The sequence below is a fragment of the Saimiri boliviensis genome, chromosome 1 (genome assembly GCF_048565385.1).
Source record: "Saimiri boliviensis isolate mSaiBol1 chromosome 1, mSaiBol1.pri, whole genome shotgun sequence".
Lineage (NCBI taxonomy): Eukaryota > Metazoa > Chordata > Mammalia > Primates > Cebidae > Saimiri > Saimiri boliviensis.
Window position 1 is genome coordinate 42,958,988 of NC_133449.1, and position 19,341 is coordinate 42,978,328.

Sequence of the window (19,341 nt, forward strand, 5' to 3'; positions counted from 1 at the left end):
CGACCTCAGGTGATCTGCCTTGGTCTCCCAAAGTGGCTGGGATAATAGGTGTGAGCCGCTCAGCCCCCAGTTAACATTCAACCATTAACCACACCATAGTATCAGGTTTAAATGGTACTTCTGAGGGCCAGTGACATAACTTAAAATACCTAAATCAGAAACTCTGGGGGTGGGGCCTGGCATCATAGGGTTTAAAACCTCTCCAGACGATTCTAAAATGCAGCCATGTGCATTAAGAACTAGCACCAGCCAATCTGCTACTTCACAAATGCCAATAGCAAGGGACACAAACTCCTGTTTCCCTGGAGCTCAGAGGTAACCTTATGAGAGATGCGGCCAGGCGGAGCTCGTGGAGAAGCACAGAGTGGACCCATCAAGAGAGGGTGGCTGGGATTTAGCTTTGGCCCATGTGGTCACGTGAGAATTTGAGCCTGGTGGTGCCAGATCTTCCCGTTTTTCAAAAAAACCTGTGAATCTTGATTTACTATGAAATTTCTTCAGTTTAAAATGCCAGCAAATAATTAACAAAAAGAAATTTAAATCCTGCACAAGTCAAACAAAACACATCAATGGCCAACTGATCCGAACACACCATTAGTCTGAGCCCTCTGGCTGAAAGTGCACAGCAGGCCAGTGCCTGAGCAGCACCCCAGCGAGGGCCCAGGGAAAGATTCCTTCTAAAGAAGGTAAAACAAAGTGCTAACGCAGGGCAATTTCTGTGTGGTAATAAAGGAAGTAAAAACTGAAGAACTATCTGTACCCATTGGACTTACCTATTAGCTCATGCCAAGCTGAAATGCTAACTAAAATGGCTGGCATACATGGGGTCTGTCTCCCCAGTTGTTTTCACTGTAGAAAAGATTTTTTTGTATTAAGGAAGTTTCGAGAAGAGTTAATGAAATAATATTTACAAATCTCCTCATATGAAGCACGGCACAGAGTAAGCATTCAAAACGTAAATGTTTTCTCAACTGAATCTTTTATATCTCAGTTAAAATTTTGGTGGAGGTCTCTCATGCACTGTTGGCACGCAGATGGACTTTTTTAGAAAACAGTCTGGCAGTGTGCACCAAGACTTTTTGCATTTGTCCTTGACCAATTTCTTCCACTTCTGGAAATCAAACCTAAGGCAATAACCCACAATCACACACACTCATACACACTAAAAAATGGGAAACAAACTGAATGCCAGCAGTGGAGCAATGGTCAGGTAAATTTAATGAGTAATTATTCAGATGGCAAAAATATATGGCATTCAAAAATGGTGTTTTCAAAGATTTTTGTTCTTAATTCAAAAATAGGCAAAAGTATTTTATTTTTAGAGATGCACAGGTGGTAAAACTAGGAAGAAAAACGAAGAAATAATGATCATAAAAAGCCATGACAGCGATAACCTCAGAGGAGTGACAGGGTATGTTTTCTTTCAAACATTTTCTGCTAAAACGTTTTAAATCATGGTAAAATATACATAATATAAAAACTTTACCATCTTAACCATTTATTTATTTATATTTATATATATATTTTTTGAGACAGAGTCTGTTCTGTCACTCAGGCTGGAGTGCAATGGTACAATCTCAGCTCATTATAACCTCTGACTCTGGGTTCAAGCAATTCTTTTGCCTCAGCCTCCCAAGTAGCTGGGATTACAGGTGACCGCCAAATGCTCAGCTAATTTTTCTGTATTTTTAATAGAGACGAGGTTTCACTATGCTGGCTAGGCTGGTCTCAAACTCCTGACCTCAGGTGATCTGCCAGTCTTGGCCTCCCAAAGTGTAATCTCAGCCATTAAGACTACAGGCATGAACCACCCACACCGAGCCCCATCTTAACCATTTTTAAGTGTACAGTTCAGTAGTGTTAAGCAGAGCCATAATGTTGTGCAACCAATCACCGGAACTTTTTTTTTTTTTTTTTTTCTGTTGCCCAGGTTGGAGTGCAGTGGCACAATCTTGGCTCACTGCAACCTCCATCTCCTGGGTTCAAGCAATTCTCCTGCCTCAACCTCCTGAGTAGCTGGGACTACAGGTGTGTGCCACCACACCCAGCTAATATTTGTATTTTTAGTAGACACGAATTTCACCATATTGGCCAGGCTGGTCTCAAATCTCCTGGCCCCAAGTGATCGGCCTACCTCAGCCTCCCAAAGTGCTGCAATTACAGGCATGAGCCACTGTACCCGACCTCCAGAACCCTTTTCATCCTGTAAAATTAAAACACTATACCCATTAAACAATTCCCCATTCCCTCCTCTCCCTAGCCCTTGGAAACCACTATTCTACTTTCTGTCTCTAGGTCTTGACTACTCTATGTACTTTGATTAGTAGAATCACATAGTATTTGTCTTTTTGTGATTGGCTTATTTCACTTAGCATAATTTCTCAATGTGCTGGAATTTCCTTCCTTTTTCAGGCTAAGAAATCTTCTGGCGCATGTATACACCACATTTTGTTTAACCATTCCTCATTCACAAACGGATAACTGAGCTGTTTCCATGCTTTAGCTTTTGTGCGTAATGCTACCATGGATATGTCTTTGAGACTCTGCTCTCAAATCTTTTGGGTATGCACGCAGAAGTGGAATTGTTAGATTACATAGTAATTCTGTTTTCAATTTTTTGAGGAAATATCATACTGTTTTCCATAGTATCATAAAGAGTTTTAAATAACAAATGCTCTCAAGATAGTGTTGAGCAAAAAAACGAAGCTATAACTCACATATACAGTATAACCTTGACAAGGTTAAAAAAAAAAAGCATAGGAAAAAATATGAGGGAATTACATACAACTCTTAACCAATAATAGTGATTTAAGGACTGCAGTTAAGAACAGACTTTTACTCTCTTCCAAATTTTGTACCTGACTAATTTCCTGTGATAAGCATACAGCATCCAACAATGAAGGGAAAAAAGGTGAAAAAATTTTTAGTAGGGCACGTATTTATTTCTGGTCATCACATCCACTGCATGCATGTATTCATTCATTTGTTTATTGAGACAGAGTCTCTCTCTGTCGTGCAGGCTGGAGTGCAGTGGTGTAATCTCAGCTCACTGCAACCTCTACCTCCCAGGTTCAAGCAATTCTCATGCCTTAGCCTCCCGAGTAGATGGGACTATAGGTGTGTGCCACCACTTGGCAATTTTTTTTTTGTATTTTTAGTAGAGATCTGGGTTTCACTGTTTGGCCAGGGTTGTCTCAAACTCCTGGCCTCACTGATCCACCCACCTTGGCCTCCCAAAGTGCTGGGATTACAAGCATGAGCCACAGGGCCCAGCCCTGACTAGCATTTAGTTCACTAAGTTTACTAAAAGAAACACACATGCAACATACAAGCACATACATACACACTTATTTTTTTCCCTTTATAACCAAAGAAGGAGATCCTAGATAACCAAATTTATTTCTGAAAAATTTAAGCCTAATATAATACTAATTACAACTCTCAGCCAAAGTAAATAAGCAATTGAGCTGGGACAGCTGAGCTGGAACCTGCAAATAGCAAGGGCAACAGGGCATGGGGCTCATGTCTGTAATCCCAGCTTACTTGGGAAACTGTGGTGGGAGGACTGCTTGAGCCCAGGAGTTCGAGTCCAGCATAGGCAACACAGTGAGACCTCATCTCTAAAAAGAAAAAAAAAAAAAAACGTAAACAATAACAAAAATTTTTTTTTTTTTTTGGTAATTAGCATGAGTGTCAGACTAGGAAATTCCTCTTTCATGATACCCACTGCCATCCTTTCCAGGTCAGCAGCAGACCCCTATTAGACCCCTATTCTCATTTCATTTCTGGTCTAGGTCAGTTTAATTTTCTTTCAGCAGTTAGTGAACTGCCTTAGACCCATGAGAGAGACAGTAAACTGGATCAAGAAGGGAGGGGTGGAGGAAAAGGGGAAGGAAAGGACTTGAAGGATTAATGAGCTTTCCATTAAGGCTTTGACATCTTGGAATGAAAAGCAGCCTGTAAGAGCAGAAGCCTAGTCCTTTTCTGAGGCCATGTTGCCAGCTGACCATTCATCACCAAAAATTCCCTAACAACTCCATGGCTATTGCTTAATCACCTCATATAAATCTCTATTAATCTTGCATAGTCAAAACACAAATACATGACAAAAGTCTTCATTTTATGTGCCCTTAATTTCAGAGTCAAAATTTACAAACTGAATTGGTTATCCAATAGCTCCAATGAATTCTTTTTAAAACCTTCTTTGAGAACAAAAGCACAAATACATATCCACTAGCATTTTTGTACTTATGGGACTGAACAAACTCAGGCTAATGATCAAATAAATTATAGAAGGAAAAGGGTGTTGGTGTTAAAAATTGAAGCCAACATTTTTTTCTTTGCAATAACATTAATTTTTCATAGCTTATATTCAAAAGATACAGAAAATCCTTAGTAGGCTCAAAGAAACATTTATTCTTCTTTCATGTGTAAATTACCAGGGGCATGAAAAAGCCTCTTCAGCAGCTGAATCTGGAATACTCTGCATTGTAATATCTTCATGGGAAAGGCAGGTGAGAAAATAAAGACAGGGGTCTGTTCTGAGAAGGGACCGCTAGGACCAGAGCGGGTTCATCTGAGCATGGAGTTAACTAGTGTAGACAGACAACTCCCGGAGCAAGAGGACCTCAGGGACAGGGCAGGCAGGTGACACGCTGAGGCTTCATCGCTTATACCCAGTTCTACATTTGCTATTTAGGAACCTCAAACTTTTCCTGTCAATGATGTGGATAATATAGGAAAACTGATACATAGCTTTGGAATGCATTGTGCTTCGGCAGTATGTTTTCCTTCCAAACTCTATTCCAGGCTCTGAACACATCCTGATTAATACTTGTAAAAGTGTGCTGGGGAGCAAAAGGAAGCCTGGTGCTAGGAACCATTTACGGACCACCCACAAAGTGGAAAGTTCACACTTGGATAATAGAGAGTTGACTGTACTGGAAACAGAAAAAGTGGCTTTCCTAGATTCTGGGCAGGGAAGGTGGAAACCCAGTAAACTGCAGTGATTCACGCCTTTGTCTTCTAGAGCTGGAAAATCATGGAGAAAAATCAGAAGTAGGGTGGGGAGCAGAGAGAAGGAGAATGGAAAGCCCAATTAGAAAAACAGCAATAGGGGCCACAGGACAGGTTTTAAAAGGCCAGGAAGATTTCTCTTCCTCTTAGCTACAGAAGAAGCTGGCGGGAGCTTTGTCAGCTATTTTCAGGCACCAACATGAAGGTCCACTCGATGGCTAGCCTGCCACTCCATCTGCTCCATCCCATCCAACAAGAGGTAATGGACGCAGGAAGCCAGTGAATAACGACTTTCTATTAGACACATGAAGAAGTAGCAAGCTGAGGGGGCAGAAACTCCTTCCTCACAGCACTTTAAGAACTGGAGTGTTAGGATACTTGGGACAGTCTTGGCTAGAAGCAGGGTTTCGAGGATAATTTCTGGAAAGCTCTGACTTCTTGATCCCCAGAAATAACAGATAGGAAGATGTGGCCTATTAACTGGCAAACAGCTGAGGATACTGATGTGCTATGTATCTTCGGGAGGCTAAGAGCCATGCAGAAGGCAAATGGTACTAGACTTGGGGAAACACTTTATGGGTAAGCAACTTCTACTCTCTAAATAAAATGGAGAAAACAGATTGGGTGCAGTGGCTCACACGCCTATAATCTCAACACTTTGGGAGGCCAAGGCAGGTGGATCAAGAGTTCGAGACCAGCCTGGGCAACCTGGCAAAACTCCTTCTCTACCAAAAAAATACACAAAAAACAGGTGCGCATAGTAGCATGTACCTCTAGTCCCAGCTGCTCAGTGGACTGAGACAGGAGGATCACCTGAACCCTGGAAGGTCCAGGCTACAGTGAGCTGTGGTAGCACCACTGCACTCCAACCTGGGTGACAGAGCATGACCCTGTCTCAAAAAAAGAGGAGCAAAAACTGACTAACACACTAAAAATGAGAGGCTCCCAATAACTTTATTGGCATTTCAGACACAAGATAATTTCTCCATCAATATCCCTGTCCAAAGCGATTAATGCTGAGACAATCATCAAGACATACACATCCACACATTGGGAAATCCACCACTGACTCTTTCACCAAAAGGTTTCTTTCAGGAGTTTTCACTGTGTGGCCTGGTCATCCTTCCTCAGTCCCATTCTCTGCCCCTTGTGCCTTATACTTTAGGTTCCAGAGGGCTAACTTCCTTATGGTTCTCCAAACCTACTGTTCCATTTCATATTGCCTATGCTATTACCTAAGCCTGGAATTCCCCTACATGTCTTGGCCACTTGGTTAAACTCTGGTTCACTCTTGATGGCTGATTCAATGTCAGCCGTCCCTCACCCCTTTTCTGGGCTACTGCTGTATCTACTACAGACATTCATTGTAACACTTAATATACCAGACGAAAATTATTTATTTATACATCTTTCTCACTTCGTGGAAGTCCCTGAAGCCAGGACTAGTTCTTTTATATTTTTGTGTCCCTACATCTCCTCTTTGTGTCCCTACAAAGGCTGGCAGGTAGCCTGTGCTCAACAACGCTCTGTTGAATTAAACTGATTTGAGAGCCTCACAAAACCCATTACTTGATTTGCCATAGAAGGCAGAGAGCCCAACAACAGTGACCAAAAGCACAGTTTTTGAATAATAAAAAAGAGAGGCTTCTACTTTAGACAGCCAACATACTTTAAGCATCAGGATTTTATTTTGAAACAAGGTCTTGTTCTGGTCACCCAGGTTGGAGTGCAGTGGTGCAATCATAACTCACTATAGCTTTAAAGTTCTGGGCCCAAGCCATCCTCTTGCCTTAGCCTCCCAAGTAGTTGGGACTACAGGCATGCACCAACATAGCTGGCTAATTTTTGTTGTGGTTGTCGTTTTGTAGAGATGGGGTCTCATTGTGTTGTCCAGGCTGTTCTTGAACTCCTGGACAAGAGTTCAAGCAATCCTCCTGCCTCAGTCTCCCAAAGTGCTGGGATTAAGGACATGAACCACCACACCTGGCCAATACACTGACTCTTAATCCAACGTGTGCACTATGGCAGGACAGGCGGTAACACGTGCCTCTTCTGAAGCTGCTCTGCTGGAACTTGCAGCGGACCTACAGGGCCCTCTGCTGTTAACACTACCTTACCAGAGTCCTGCAACACAGATTTTGAACATGGCATTACAGAGACGACTCCCTGTATCTTAAAGGAGAAATTCTTTTTACTTCTTCCACTTTCACACAGTAAATGTTCTAAGTTCCAGGATAAACTAACAATGGCAAGGATGAAAAATATGTTTCTACTCTTTTTTGCCTGGTTTGTTCAAGCTACCCTACTACCCACCTAAGAATGGCAACTTTCATCCCCTCTTGCTATTCACGCCCTATCTGTTCCTCAGTGCCCGCTCAAGTCTACAGCAATCTCTAATCTCTGAGTTGTCATGGCACCTAAGAGTTTGTACCACATTATTTAGTCAATTATTGCCATTCATTTGTATAACCTAACACAGAACTGGGCACAGAGCAGGTTTCAATAAAATCAAGCTGATTGGTGGGCAGATAAAAAGCCATATTACACGCCCCTCAGTCACTTAGCAGTTTTAGAAAAATTGTCGAGAAAATGTTTTTCTTTCTTTACCACAACCCAAAGTTCTAAAAGGATAAATACTCCAATAAGTTTAGAAAATTCATGCCAATGACTTTTAAAACTCCCCACAATTAGAAACAGCAATTCTCGAATGTATTCCTAACCCCTGATAACTCCTTGCTCATGTGGCATTTTAACATACCTCTTAGCCAGCCAGAGTTTGGCTTTGGTACAAAGAGTGATGTCAGTCAGTTCGTGCTGGAAGTCTGAATTCGTTCTGTGTTTGGAGTCTGAGTAGGCTTGCAACAAATGAAAAACCTAAACCAAAAAAGAAAAAAAAAACAATATCCTGCTGTGAAAATATATTTTTCCTAAACGCTCAGTTCCTCCCTTTTAGGTTTCCTCAAAATATTCCCGTCAGAAAATTAGACACCTGCAGAACGTAGCTCTGGTCTCTTTTCAGAAAACCATGTTGGTTTTGGAGGATGTAGCTGTGGTGAGAAACCCAAGTCCTTAATCCATACCTGTGCTATGTGTTTCTCACACAGTACCCAAAACTGATGACTGTGGCCCAACAATCATTTGCTGTTAGAGTTTCTTAGTTATAAACAACCTATACATTGATTTCAGCAAACAAATGCGAGTATCTTTGTGTTAAGCAGTCTCATGTGAAAATAGAATGTGCCTTACATTTTTTTTCATTATTTATTTATTTATTTTTTTTGGAGACGGAGTGTTGCTCTGTCGCCCAGGCTGGAGTGCAGTGGCACGGTAACTGCTCACTGCAACCTCAGCCCCCCCAGGTTCAAGTGATTCTCCTGCCTCAGCCTCCTGAGTAGCTGGGAATACAGGTGCAAGCCACCACGCCCAGCTAATTTTTGTATTTTTAGTACAGATTTTGTATTTTTAGTACAGGGTTTCACCATGTTGGTCAGTCTCGTCTTGAACTCCTGACCTCGTGATCCGCCTGCCTCAGCCTCCCAAAGTGCTCGGATTATAGGCATGAGGCACCGTGCTCAGCCAAAATGTACCTTTTAAAGTCAAAGTCTTCAATCTAAAGAAAAATAAATTGTTTGAGAGTCTAAACTGGTTTACATGTCTAGGTTCATTAGAACAGTCTTGGCTAAAGAAGTAGGCCAAACTAATGCTTGCCTTAGCAAATACTGGGCAGTGATGTTTATAACTATTTAGTTTTTTTTTTTTTTTTTAGCAGATCTTCCCTTCCACGTCAGGAGTGAACGCAGCAATGCAGATGTGCCCCACTTATACATGCGTACCTGTGTGTATGCATGTATGCATGTATGTATGTATGTACTGGATTCAGCAATGACATCCACAAGGGGAGTACAAATCTATAGCAGACAAAGAATGAGGACAGGGCATAAATTACATCTTTTGACCTTGGCTAGCGCCTAGGAGAAAAATGCATGTCAGAGAAATCCTTCAGTCTCCAGCCCCCTTATCTAAATCAAGAGGAAGAGGTGGGTGCAGCAAAGTAAGCACAGATAAACACACTAAGAACTCTGAATGTCTATTTTAATAAAATCTGTTTTCTTTCCCTATTATATCCTCCTCTAGAGCTGTGAATGATTCTATGTAACCAGATTCAACATTTTCTTTTCTCTCCTGTCAACAAGGGGCTCACAATAGTGAAATAATTGAGAGTTAGATACAGAAGGGGGTAATGAGAAACAGAAAAAGCCAGATAAAATCAATTCAGAGTCATCAGACACTAAATGGGTGAGTTGGCAGGTTTTACTGGGTCAGACGTCTGCAATCACCAACAACAAATACATGCCAAACACCTTCTGTTTAGAGAATCAAAATAATTTTTTTTTTTTTTCTGAACAGAAGTAACTATACAGGAGAGTGCACACAAGTCCCAGTTTGGAGACTGAAAATGCTTTCTCTAATAATGGATCTGTTATTTCAGAAGCAACAGATCAAATGTCGCGCCTTCACCACACCCCCGCAGGGACCCAAACCGCCTGTCATGGAGTCTGGAGCAATGGGTCTGGCTGGAGCTTCTGTTCTTAGGTGGTGACTGCCAGAGGCAAAAAATACCTCCCTCAGCCTGAATCCCCACTGTCCTGAAAGAGCTGGCAAAGTCACCGGGCTTTTTGCTTTAGTTTTCTCTACAGCTGCACAAAACCAACCACCAGGGCTTTTCATGGTGTCACAGGATCGCAATTAATCAGCAGACACCAGCAAAATACACGACTTTGGAATTTACTTGTAAAGAAACCTGTGAGATTTTCAAATGCTTCTCATTTAGAACTAAAAACTTCAAAAATAACTCCTGATGGATGTTTAAACTTAGTCCTATATTTGCTCACCTTACTTGGCAAAAACAAGACTGTTTTTGAAACGCTTGGTAGCTCTGGTTTATGAAAATCAGCCTACAAGTCCATCAATTCCATCATGTTGGGCACAAACCAGACAATTGTGATCCTGGTTATTCACCAGGAATGGAGAGTGATCTATTCACATGGGACAAATGGAGAGACAAGTACACTGAAAAAAAGCATGTTAAAGCGCCAGCATCAGAGCAGTCAAAGAAAAAATGGGGCAGAGAAGGAGAGAAAGAAGAGAAGACAGTGGAAGAAGAAAGGAAGAAAAAATTTATAAGCAAATGTATGAAACAGGTTAGCGTTTTTGAGATATTTTTCTTTAAAAAAATTAATAAAAATATTTGAATACACAACTACCCTCAGAAGACATTTAGTGTGTCGGGTTCAAGAAAAATGAGACCATCCTTTGGCATGAGGCCAGGTATAAGGCCAGGCCCTCTGGAACTAGGATTTGATCAAGGTCAGACCCAGGAGCTCCAGGCAGCTCCCAAGAAGGGCAGTTTGTCCATCAGCTCTTAAAGGATGGCAGGGGCAAGGCAACTCCTTCCCCACCTTCCTACAGTTCTGGTCCCAAAGAATTCTGAGGCTAAGAAAGTAGTCAGGCCCAGGCCTGTACTGAACCAAGCACAGAGAAACCAAAGTTGCCAGAACCAAGGAGGATGACTAACTGATCACACGTGAGAACTCTGCGAAGTTTAGTGTCATTTTAGGTGTCCAAAATTGGCAACTGAATCCAAACACTGTCAACAAATATTTATTAAACAACTCTTGTTACCAGGCACTGTCCGAGGGGCTGCAGCAGAGATCAGATAGTTCCTCGCTTTCCTGTAGCTTACATTCTAATCATGGATAAATGAAAAATCAATAGCTTTCCTGACTCTGCCTGTCATGATGTACAACCTGCATGGCAGCATCGCCATCACTTTCCTTTTTATGTTTGACCTCCCCCTCCAATAAGTCTGATGCACTGTAGGAATTCAGCAAGCACCTGCCAAATAAAAACGATGCTGGTATTTGGTGCCTCTTCCTACATTCACTCCTTTAGGATACATTCCTTTGGGTTTGGTGAGCTATGGCAGGTGCCAACTGCTGTGTCTAGAGTGGAACGGAGAGCTCAATCACGCTGTGCTCCTCATCCAGGGGATGGCTCATCTGATTGCGGAGGCAGGAAGGCTAGATTAGTGCTAAGAATCCAGCCCTACCAGGTGCGGTGGCTCAAGCCTGTAATCCCAGCACTTTGGGAGGCCGAGGCGGGTGGATCACGAGGTCAAGGGATCGAGACCATCCTGGTCAACATGGTGAAACCCCGTCTCTAATAAAAATACAAAAAAATTAGCTGGGCATGGTGGCACGTGCCTGTAATCCCAGCTACTCAGGAGGCTGAGGCAGGAGAATTGCCTGAACCCAGGAGGCGGAGGTTGCGGTGAGCCGAGATCGTGCCATTGCACTCCAGCCTGGGTAACAAGAGTGAAACTCCGTCTCAAAAAAAAAAAAAAAAAAAAAAAAAAAAAGAAAAAAAAAGAGAGAATCCAGCCTTATGGAAAAGTGGAAGAGCATGGGTTTTAGAGCCCGGCAGACATAGGTGTAAACCAATTATCAGATGTGGGGCTTTGAGCAATTTAACCTCTGTTTTTCCAAGGTAAATGGCCTATAATAATATCTAACTTATAGGACTGTAGAGAGATTTAAAAGAGTATGTTTACGACGAGGCACACACTAGGCATGTGATAACAATGCTGATTCTTTTCTGTGTTCTGTCTGCTCCCTCCCTTCCAGCCCCATTCCAAAAATAAACACAGAAGACTTTGCAGAAAGAATGATATGCATATTTGGCCTTGAAAACAATCTTGCCAGAATCGAGGGAAGGGTATGCAGGCAGGGAAAACAATTAAAAAACATTTTAAGGGTATTAAAACATTGGCAATGCCAACAAAAAATGAATTTTAAACTACGGACTTTAGTTAATAATAGTGTGTAAATATTGCTTCATTAATTGAAACAAATATACCACACAAATACAAGATATTTATAGTAGGAGAAAATTAGGGAAGGAGGTGAGGAGGAGAAAAAGATTTGGGAACTTTCTGTATTACCAGCTCAATATTTCAAAAAATCTAATTGTTCTAAAAGTAGTCTACTAATTATTAAAAATGTTGATACTGTTCAGGGGAGACAGAGCAAGCGGTCCTGTGTGCGCAGGGTACAGCCAGGGTGTGCACAGGGTGGTGGGAGACACAGCTGGAGAAAGGAGTTGGGTCAGGTCAGAGAGAGACCTTAAAGGCAATGTTAAGGAATGTGTACTTTATTCTATGGATGGCAAAGATTTTTTCAGAGAGTGCTCTTGGGTGAGGAGATCTGTAATTTGAAGAAAAAAGCAAGGGGCAGTGTGGAGGTCATAGCATCAAGGGTGGAATGCCCAGGACTACGGCAGTAGTCTAGGCAGGAGGAGGTGAAACCAGCGGCTCAAAACCAATAGTCTGTAGGCCCAAAGCGGCTGCAGATGTTTTATTTAGCCCATGTAGTACTTTTAAATCAGTCTGTATGAATTGGGAGATTTCACATTAAAGTCATCCTGATTTCCCATTTATTTTGAGAAATTTGATCTGGCTATAGCAGCCCACCTTCCTGTAGGATAGACAGTCACTTGGCCAGCCTGAGCAGCAGGAACTGGCCCTGGAGATGAGAACGGCACTCTCTGGCCCACCACTGTCACCACTATTACGATTGCCTGTTACTCTAGTCACTAAGACGGAGGGTCAATGGCTTTTATCAAAGCTCTTGGGCAAAAAAACAAAACAAAACAAGTTCTGAAGAATCAAGAAGAAAATAAAATACTTACTGAACCCAACTCTCTATTAAAAGTTTGAAAACAAAGGACAGAGAGCCCCTGTGTTTATACTCATCCCCACCTGGTTCACTTACCTGCCCGGCACGGGTAGGATTCTGATTTTGTGATACCCCCACTGTACCCCAATCTAAACTATAACAGCAATGGAAGGGGAGGAGAGGATGTGTTTGAGAGAGCTTCTGCGGGCTGCAGGGGCAGGGCTTGGCAACTGCTTTAGACATGGAGTTGGGCGGCAGGAAAGAGCCTCTTGGGCAGCTGGTGAATGAGGGGCATCTTTCAAGATGGAGCTCATAAAAGAATCTGCAGCAGGCTTGGGAATGAGGGAGGGGAATTCATCAGTTTGGTTGGGAATACCCATGTGATGATTGCTTTACTTAGGGTTTTATCTCGAAAAAAAAAAGAATTCTTTTGAGACAAAAGGGAGCTGTATTAATAATCACACTGGGAAAAGCAGAGAACAGATGTTTACCCCTAGTTTTAATAGGTCCCTTGGAGAAGGGTTAGAGGTGGACTCAGAGGTCATCAGCAAAAGAAACAGGAGAAAGCTTTGTTGCCTTAAGATAGTTACGACCCAATCAGAAAAAGACTGAAAGCACATATGAAAAAAAACAAGTACAAGCCAACAGCATCACGCGTGACTATCACAGGGATGGAACTGCCGAGATGGGACTGTCGGCTCTGCCCTGAGGAGGGGGTGGTCGTGGAAGCAGCTGGGAGGAGCAGGGAATGCACTGCAGGAGGGTGCCAGTGAATAGACTGATTTCTTGCCCCTGAGATGCAAGCCTTAATGAAACTTTGAGGGGAACTGAGAAGTCTGGAGAACCTGGAAGCAGTTACCCTGTTCCCTACCCCTCCACTCTAAACAGAAGAGACTCAGGGGAGCCCTGGGCATCTGTGCAAAGCATGGAGTCCATTTTGGCAGCTTTGAAATGCTCTTTGAATAAATGCCCTGAGCCTAAAGAGAGTCATGAGGCAGTTCCCTGAAAAAACTTGCAGTGCACCAGTAAAATATGTCTAGTTTATGCTGCTGGACTAAAATAGCAACTTATGTTAGACAAGATCAAGATGATATATGGTTGTTTGGGAAGGCAACGCTGAGATGGGTTTTCCTCTTCACCAAGCATGGCTTCCAGGCAATTTTCCCCCTTATAAAATCAACAGCAGCTGAGCTCCAGAAACCAGCGGGATCCAGCAATAACAGGACAAGGTTAGGTAGGCTATGAAAAAGGACAACTCCAATAAGAAAAGAGATGCTCATTTCAAAGGTGAGATACAAATGGGATAAACGGATCGTAATCATTTAAAACCTCAAACTCTGAAGATCAAAAAACCTGTCCACTTTGCAAATGTATTTTCTTAAAAGCAAATTCTGGTTTTCCCTTGCGGCATGCAGACTACAGGTGAATATTTTTGACCCTATCACCTTCAGCCAAGTGTAAAATTTCTGTATCTGCCGTTTTGCCTGGTTTTCTCCCTGCGTTGCTCCAACTGCCAAAGCTAAGTCGGTGAGTGCCACATTTTTCCAAGCTTAGTGTTTACACAGGATTTTATTTCGGCTGGTAAAACATCTGTATTTTTTCAGGGACTTAAATAAATGATCTATGCGGGGAATGTACAGTATAGGGTGATGTCAGGCCCCCTTTTTTTCTCAACTCACTGGGCAGAACAGGCAAACATTGTTTCAGCCTGTAGTTGGGAATGTGAATATTTATCCTGTCGACTTAATTCACACAAACAGAACTGCAGGCAGGCAGGCAGGCAGAAGTATTTTATGGCTGTAAGTCAGACTGAAAGGGGGGTAAAAGGGAGATGACCGAGGGAGGAATCTAAACTTTCTAATTCACAGAAACGAGCCCAACCACGTAACTGCTGGGAAACAGATACAGTAAAAATTACTCAAAATGCAGACTGTGTTTGTATGTGAGTAGAGGACAGAGTGGGAAGGCAAGAGAAAGAAAGGTCTCTAACAATACATACACTATGTCATTTGCAGCCATTCCAGTGTGGGCTAGGATCTGTTTTTCCACTTCAGGCAAATTAACTGGAACCGCAACTCAGCTATAGGCTTCTTAGGAGCACCCCTCTTGCCTCTGACTTCCAAAGTGCAGGGTGCCACGCTTACTGGGGTATAAGTACCCACCTACACCATCTGTACAGAGCTCAACGTGTTGTTTTTTATTCACAGCCCAACTGGGCTACAGCCAGACCTTGGGATAACTGAACTCCTCAACCTGGTCATTCCCCAGAAGAAACGGCTTAGTGGGCATGTGCTGTCCACATTAACCCACCAATCTGCTAGAGGGCCAGCCAGGAAGCATTTCATGTGGTTAAACCTCAACCTGTTTATCAGGTAAGAATACATCCTTAGGATGGTCTTGCTAAGTTCCCAAAACATGAAACCTTACTGTGTTGTGCATGGCTGCCAGGGAAAGGATGCTAATTACAAAGTGTAATTACTTCCTAGCTGATTCTGGTTTGGGAAGACAGGAAACAGGCCGTGAATATCTTTAATGGCTGCAATGTACAAAAACACAAAGCCTGTTGGGGACTGGAAATTCACTTTGGGCCTCAAATCCATCCCCTTCTTTCTATGAACACTCCCACTATTCTAGTTAACGAGCAAGAAGACTTCACACCTAGATGACAAAAACAATTTAACTGCCTGGCCTCTGCCTCCACCACTTACTTTACACATGGCTGGCAGAGAAATATTCCTAAAACCAAGCTCTGATGACGTCACTCTCAAGTTCAAAATCCTTCAATGACTTTCAACCTCCTAAAGAATGTACTGGGTACTAAAGCCTCAATCCACCTTTCTAGATTTAATTCCTGCCTCTTCCACTTGATGAACCTATTCTGTGACCACAAAGACCAATGTTCCATTTCTAACAACTTACAAATGCTTTCCTGGCCAGGACGTTCCACCCATTTATCTCCCCACCCTTTCTAACTCCACCTACTGAAATTCCATTAATAATGTAAGACCCAGCTTAAACGACACCTTCCCCATAAAATCCTCTCCAGTTTTCCTCAGCTACCCCCATTCCCACCCGAAGACTCACTGTTTTTCTCCTCAGTGTCCCAACATCTCATTTCATCTGATGATTTTAAAAAACTTTTTAATCCCGTCTTCATGGTTATCAATCTAAACTATCCTTTCCTAGAATGTAGAGCTCTTTATCTGGCAGGGAGAGGGGATCAAAACAGAGCATTCATTGATTTGGAATTCTACCATGGTCTTGCTAGCGCTGGCAGGAACAGAAGCTGCATTTGCAGAAGCAGCTGGGGTGCTAAACACCACCTCTGTAAACTCTGGTCACACCGAGGTGTTGGGGGAAATAGTACTGACAAGAAAGAAAGTATACATTTGTCTTCTATCATCTCTCACCTGTTGTTCTATATTTCACAAAGTAATTATGAGTTCCTTCATAGGGGAGGCTCACCAAGGGTACTCAACAAGGGCCCCCAAGCTGTTGGTTAAGGGCAAGGTTTGGACAGTGATGTCAATGGTAGTCTACCTTAACCCAACATACAAATGAAGACGTGCATATGCAGAATTTAAAATTAACTAAACACTAACATAGTATCTGCTCTAACTAAAAAGTTCCTAATTTTAGAACACAGATACATTGCTGAAAATGTAGTTATAAAATTATTTGTAAGATAAACCTGTTTAAATTCTTTAGAAAAGGCTGCATTATATTTGACAGTTTATCTTCATTATATATCTGGATCTTCAACTACTGAGCTTCCTGAGAGAGTATCAAGACCAGTAAGAAACACTTAAAACTTACTAATGAAAAATTAGTAATGTTGATAACTATTTTATATGCCTGTTGGTCATTTTCATGTCATCTTTGAGCTATACAAGAGATGTATATTCAAGTTCTTTGCCCATTTTTAAATGGGTAATATGTTTCCTTGCTAATGGTATGAGTTATCCATAAATCTTAAATAATAAACTCTTACCTGATTACATGGCTGGGCGCAGTGGCTCATGCCTGTAATCACAGCTCTTTGGGAGGCTGAGGTGAGCAGATCACCTGAGGTCAGGAGTTTGAGGCTAGCCTGGCCAACATGGCAAAATCCTGTCTCTACTAAAAATACAAACATTAGACAGGTGTGGTGGCACGTGCCTGTAATCCCAGCTACTCAGGAGACTGAGGCAGAAGAATCACTTGAACCTAGGAGGCAGAGGTTGTAGCGAGCAGAGATTGTGCCACTGCCTTTCAACCTGGGCCCCAGAGTGAGAATCTGTCTCAAAAATGATAATAATAACAATACAGATAATTTATCCAGTCAAGACAAAGCTAATTTTTTAAAATAAATTTTATTGCGTATATTTAAGATATAAAACATGAGGGAGAGGAGAGAGTGTGTGTGTGTGTGTTGCTATAGAGAAATAAATTAGCATACTCACCATTTCACAAAGTAACCAGCATCCCTACCACCACCCTCCAGGGCAAGAGTGGATTATTAACTATAGTCCTCATACTGTAGTTAGATCTTTCAGCTTATTCATCTTATATATTTGGACTTTGTATCTTTTGATACATCTGATTTTCTGTTCTATATTCCAGTCCTGGGGCAACCACTAATCATTAGTTTATTCTCCAGTTCTATATATTTGACTTTTTAAAAAAAACTTCCACATATAATTAAGATCACGTAATACTTTTCTGTGTCTGGCTTATTTCACTCAGCAAAGTGTCTTCCTGGTTCATTCATGTTATAGCAAACAGCAGGTGTCCTCCTTTTTAAAGGCTGAATAATATTCCACTGAACATAATACATATCTCTCAGTTTTTAATTCATTCATCCATTTATGAATACCCAGGTTATTTCACTTCCTCTGGATACATAGCCAGAAGGAGGATTGCTGGGTCTTACGGTCGTTCTGTTTGTAATTTCTTTACAAATCTTCACACAGTTTTCCATTATGGAGGTATCAATCTGCATGCCCACCAATAGGGTACAAAGGTTCCCTTTTCTGTACACCCTTACCAACACTTATCTCTTGTTTTTTTGGTAACAGCTATCCTAAGAGGAGTGAGGTGGCATCACATAATGGTTTTGATTTGGATTTCCCTGATGATTAGTGATGTTGATAACTATTTTTTGTACCTGTTGGCCAATTTCATGTCATTTTTGAGCTATAAAAGAGATATGGGCTGGGCGTGGTGGCTCAAGCCTGTAATCCCAGCACTTTGGGAGGCCGAGGCGGGTGGATCACGAGGTCAAGAGATCTAGACCATTCTGGTCAACATGGTGAAACCCTGCATCTACTAAAAATAGAAAAAAAAAAAAATTAGCTGGGCATGGTGTCACGTGCCTGTAATCCCAGCTACTTAGGAGGCTGAGGCAGGAGAATTGCCTGAACCCAGGAGGCGGAGGTTGCGGTGAGCCGAGATCGCGCCATGGCACTCCAGCCTGGGTAACAAGAGCGAAACTCCACCTCAAAAAAAAAAAAAAAAGAGATGTATTCAAGTTCTTTGCCCATTTTTTAATTGAGTTATATGTTTTCTTGCTAATGAGTTGTATGAGTTATCCATAAATCTTACATAATAAACTCTTATCTGATATATGGCTTGCAAATACATTTTCCCAATTTGTAGGTTGCCTTTTTTCACATTTTATTTTATTTTATTTTATTTTTTTTGAGACGGAGTTTCGCTCTTGTTACCCAGGCTGGAGTGCAATGGCGCGATCTTGGCTCACCGCAACCTCCGCCTCCTAGGTTCAGGCAATTCTCCTGCCTCAGCCTCCTGAGTAGCTGGGATTACAGGCACGTGCCACCAAACCCAGCTAATTTTTTGTATCTTCAGTAGAGACGGGGTTTCACCATGTTGACCAGGATGGTCTCGACCTCTTGACCTCATGATCCACCCTCCTCGGCCTCTCAAAGTGCTGGGATTACAGGCTTGAGCCACTGCACCCGGCCCACATTTTATTTATTTTTTGAGATCAAGTCTCACTCTGTCACCCAGGCTGGAGTGCAGTGCTGCAATGTCGGCTCACTGCAACCTCCGCCTCTCAGGTTCAAGCGATTCTCCTGCCTCAGCCTCCCAAGTAGCTGGGACTACAGGCAGAGGCCACCATTCCTGGCTAATTTTTGTACTTTTAGTAGAGACAGGGTTTCACCATATTGGCCAGGCTGGTCTCGAGCTCCTGACCCCAAGTGATCTGCCAGCCTCAGCCTCCTAAAGTGCTGGGATTACAGGCATGAGGCACTGCACCCAGCCACATTTTACAAATTTTTATGGGTATATGGTAGGAGTATACCTTTATAGGGTACCTAAGATATTTTGATATAGGCATACGACGTGTATTAACAATTTATCATTTCTCTGTGTTACGAACATTTCAATTATATTCTTTTAGTTATTTTTACATGTATAATAAATTATTATTGACTGCAGTCACCCTGTTGTCCTATCAAATACTACATATTATTCATTCTATCTAACTATATTTTTGTGCCCATTAACTATCTCCCTTTCCTCCCCTCCCCAGCCTCTGGTAACCATCATTTTACTCTCTATCTCCATGAGTTCAACTGTTTTAATTGTT

The 19,341-nt window shown here is 42.1% G+C and overlaps 1 protein-coding gene across 7 annotated transcripts in view; it reads right to left on the reverse strand.

The window, feature by feature from the left end:
* The window catches only part of THADA (THADA armadillo repeat containing), a 368,932-nt gene that overhangs the window by 107,255 nt on the left and 242,336 nt on the right, over positions 1-19,341 (reverse strand). For all 7 annotated transcript variants that reach the window (XM_074396552.1, XM_074396550.1, XM_074396539.1 and 4 more), the window contains one exon: positions 7,775-7,890. In XM_074396552.1, the coding sequence (XP_074252653.1) occupies positions 7,775-7,890 (116 nt within the window). The remainder of the gene's footprint in view (positions 1-7,774; positions 7,891-19,341) is intronic.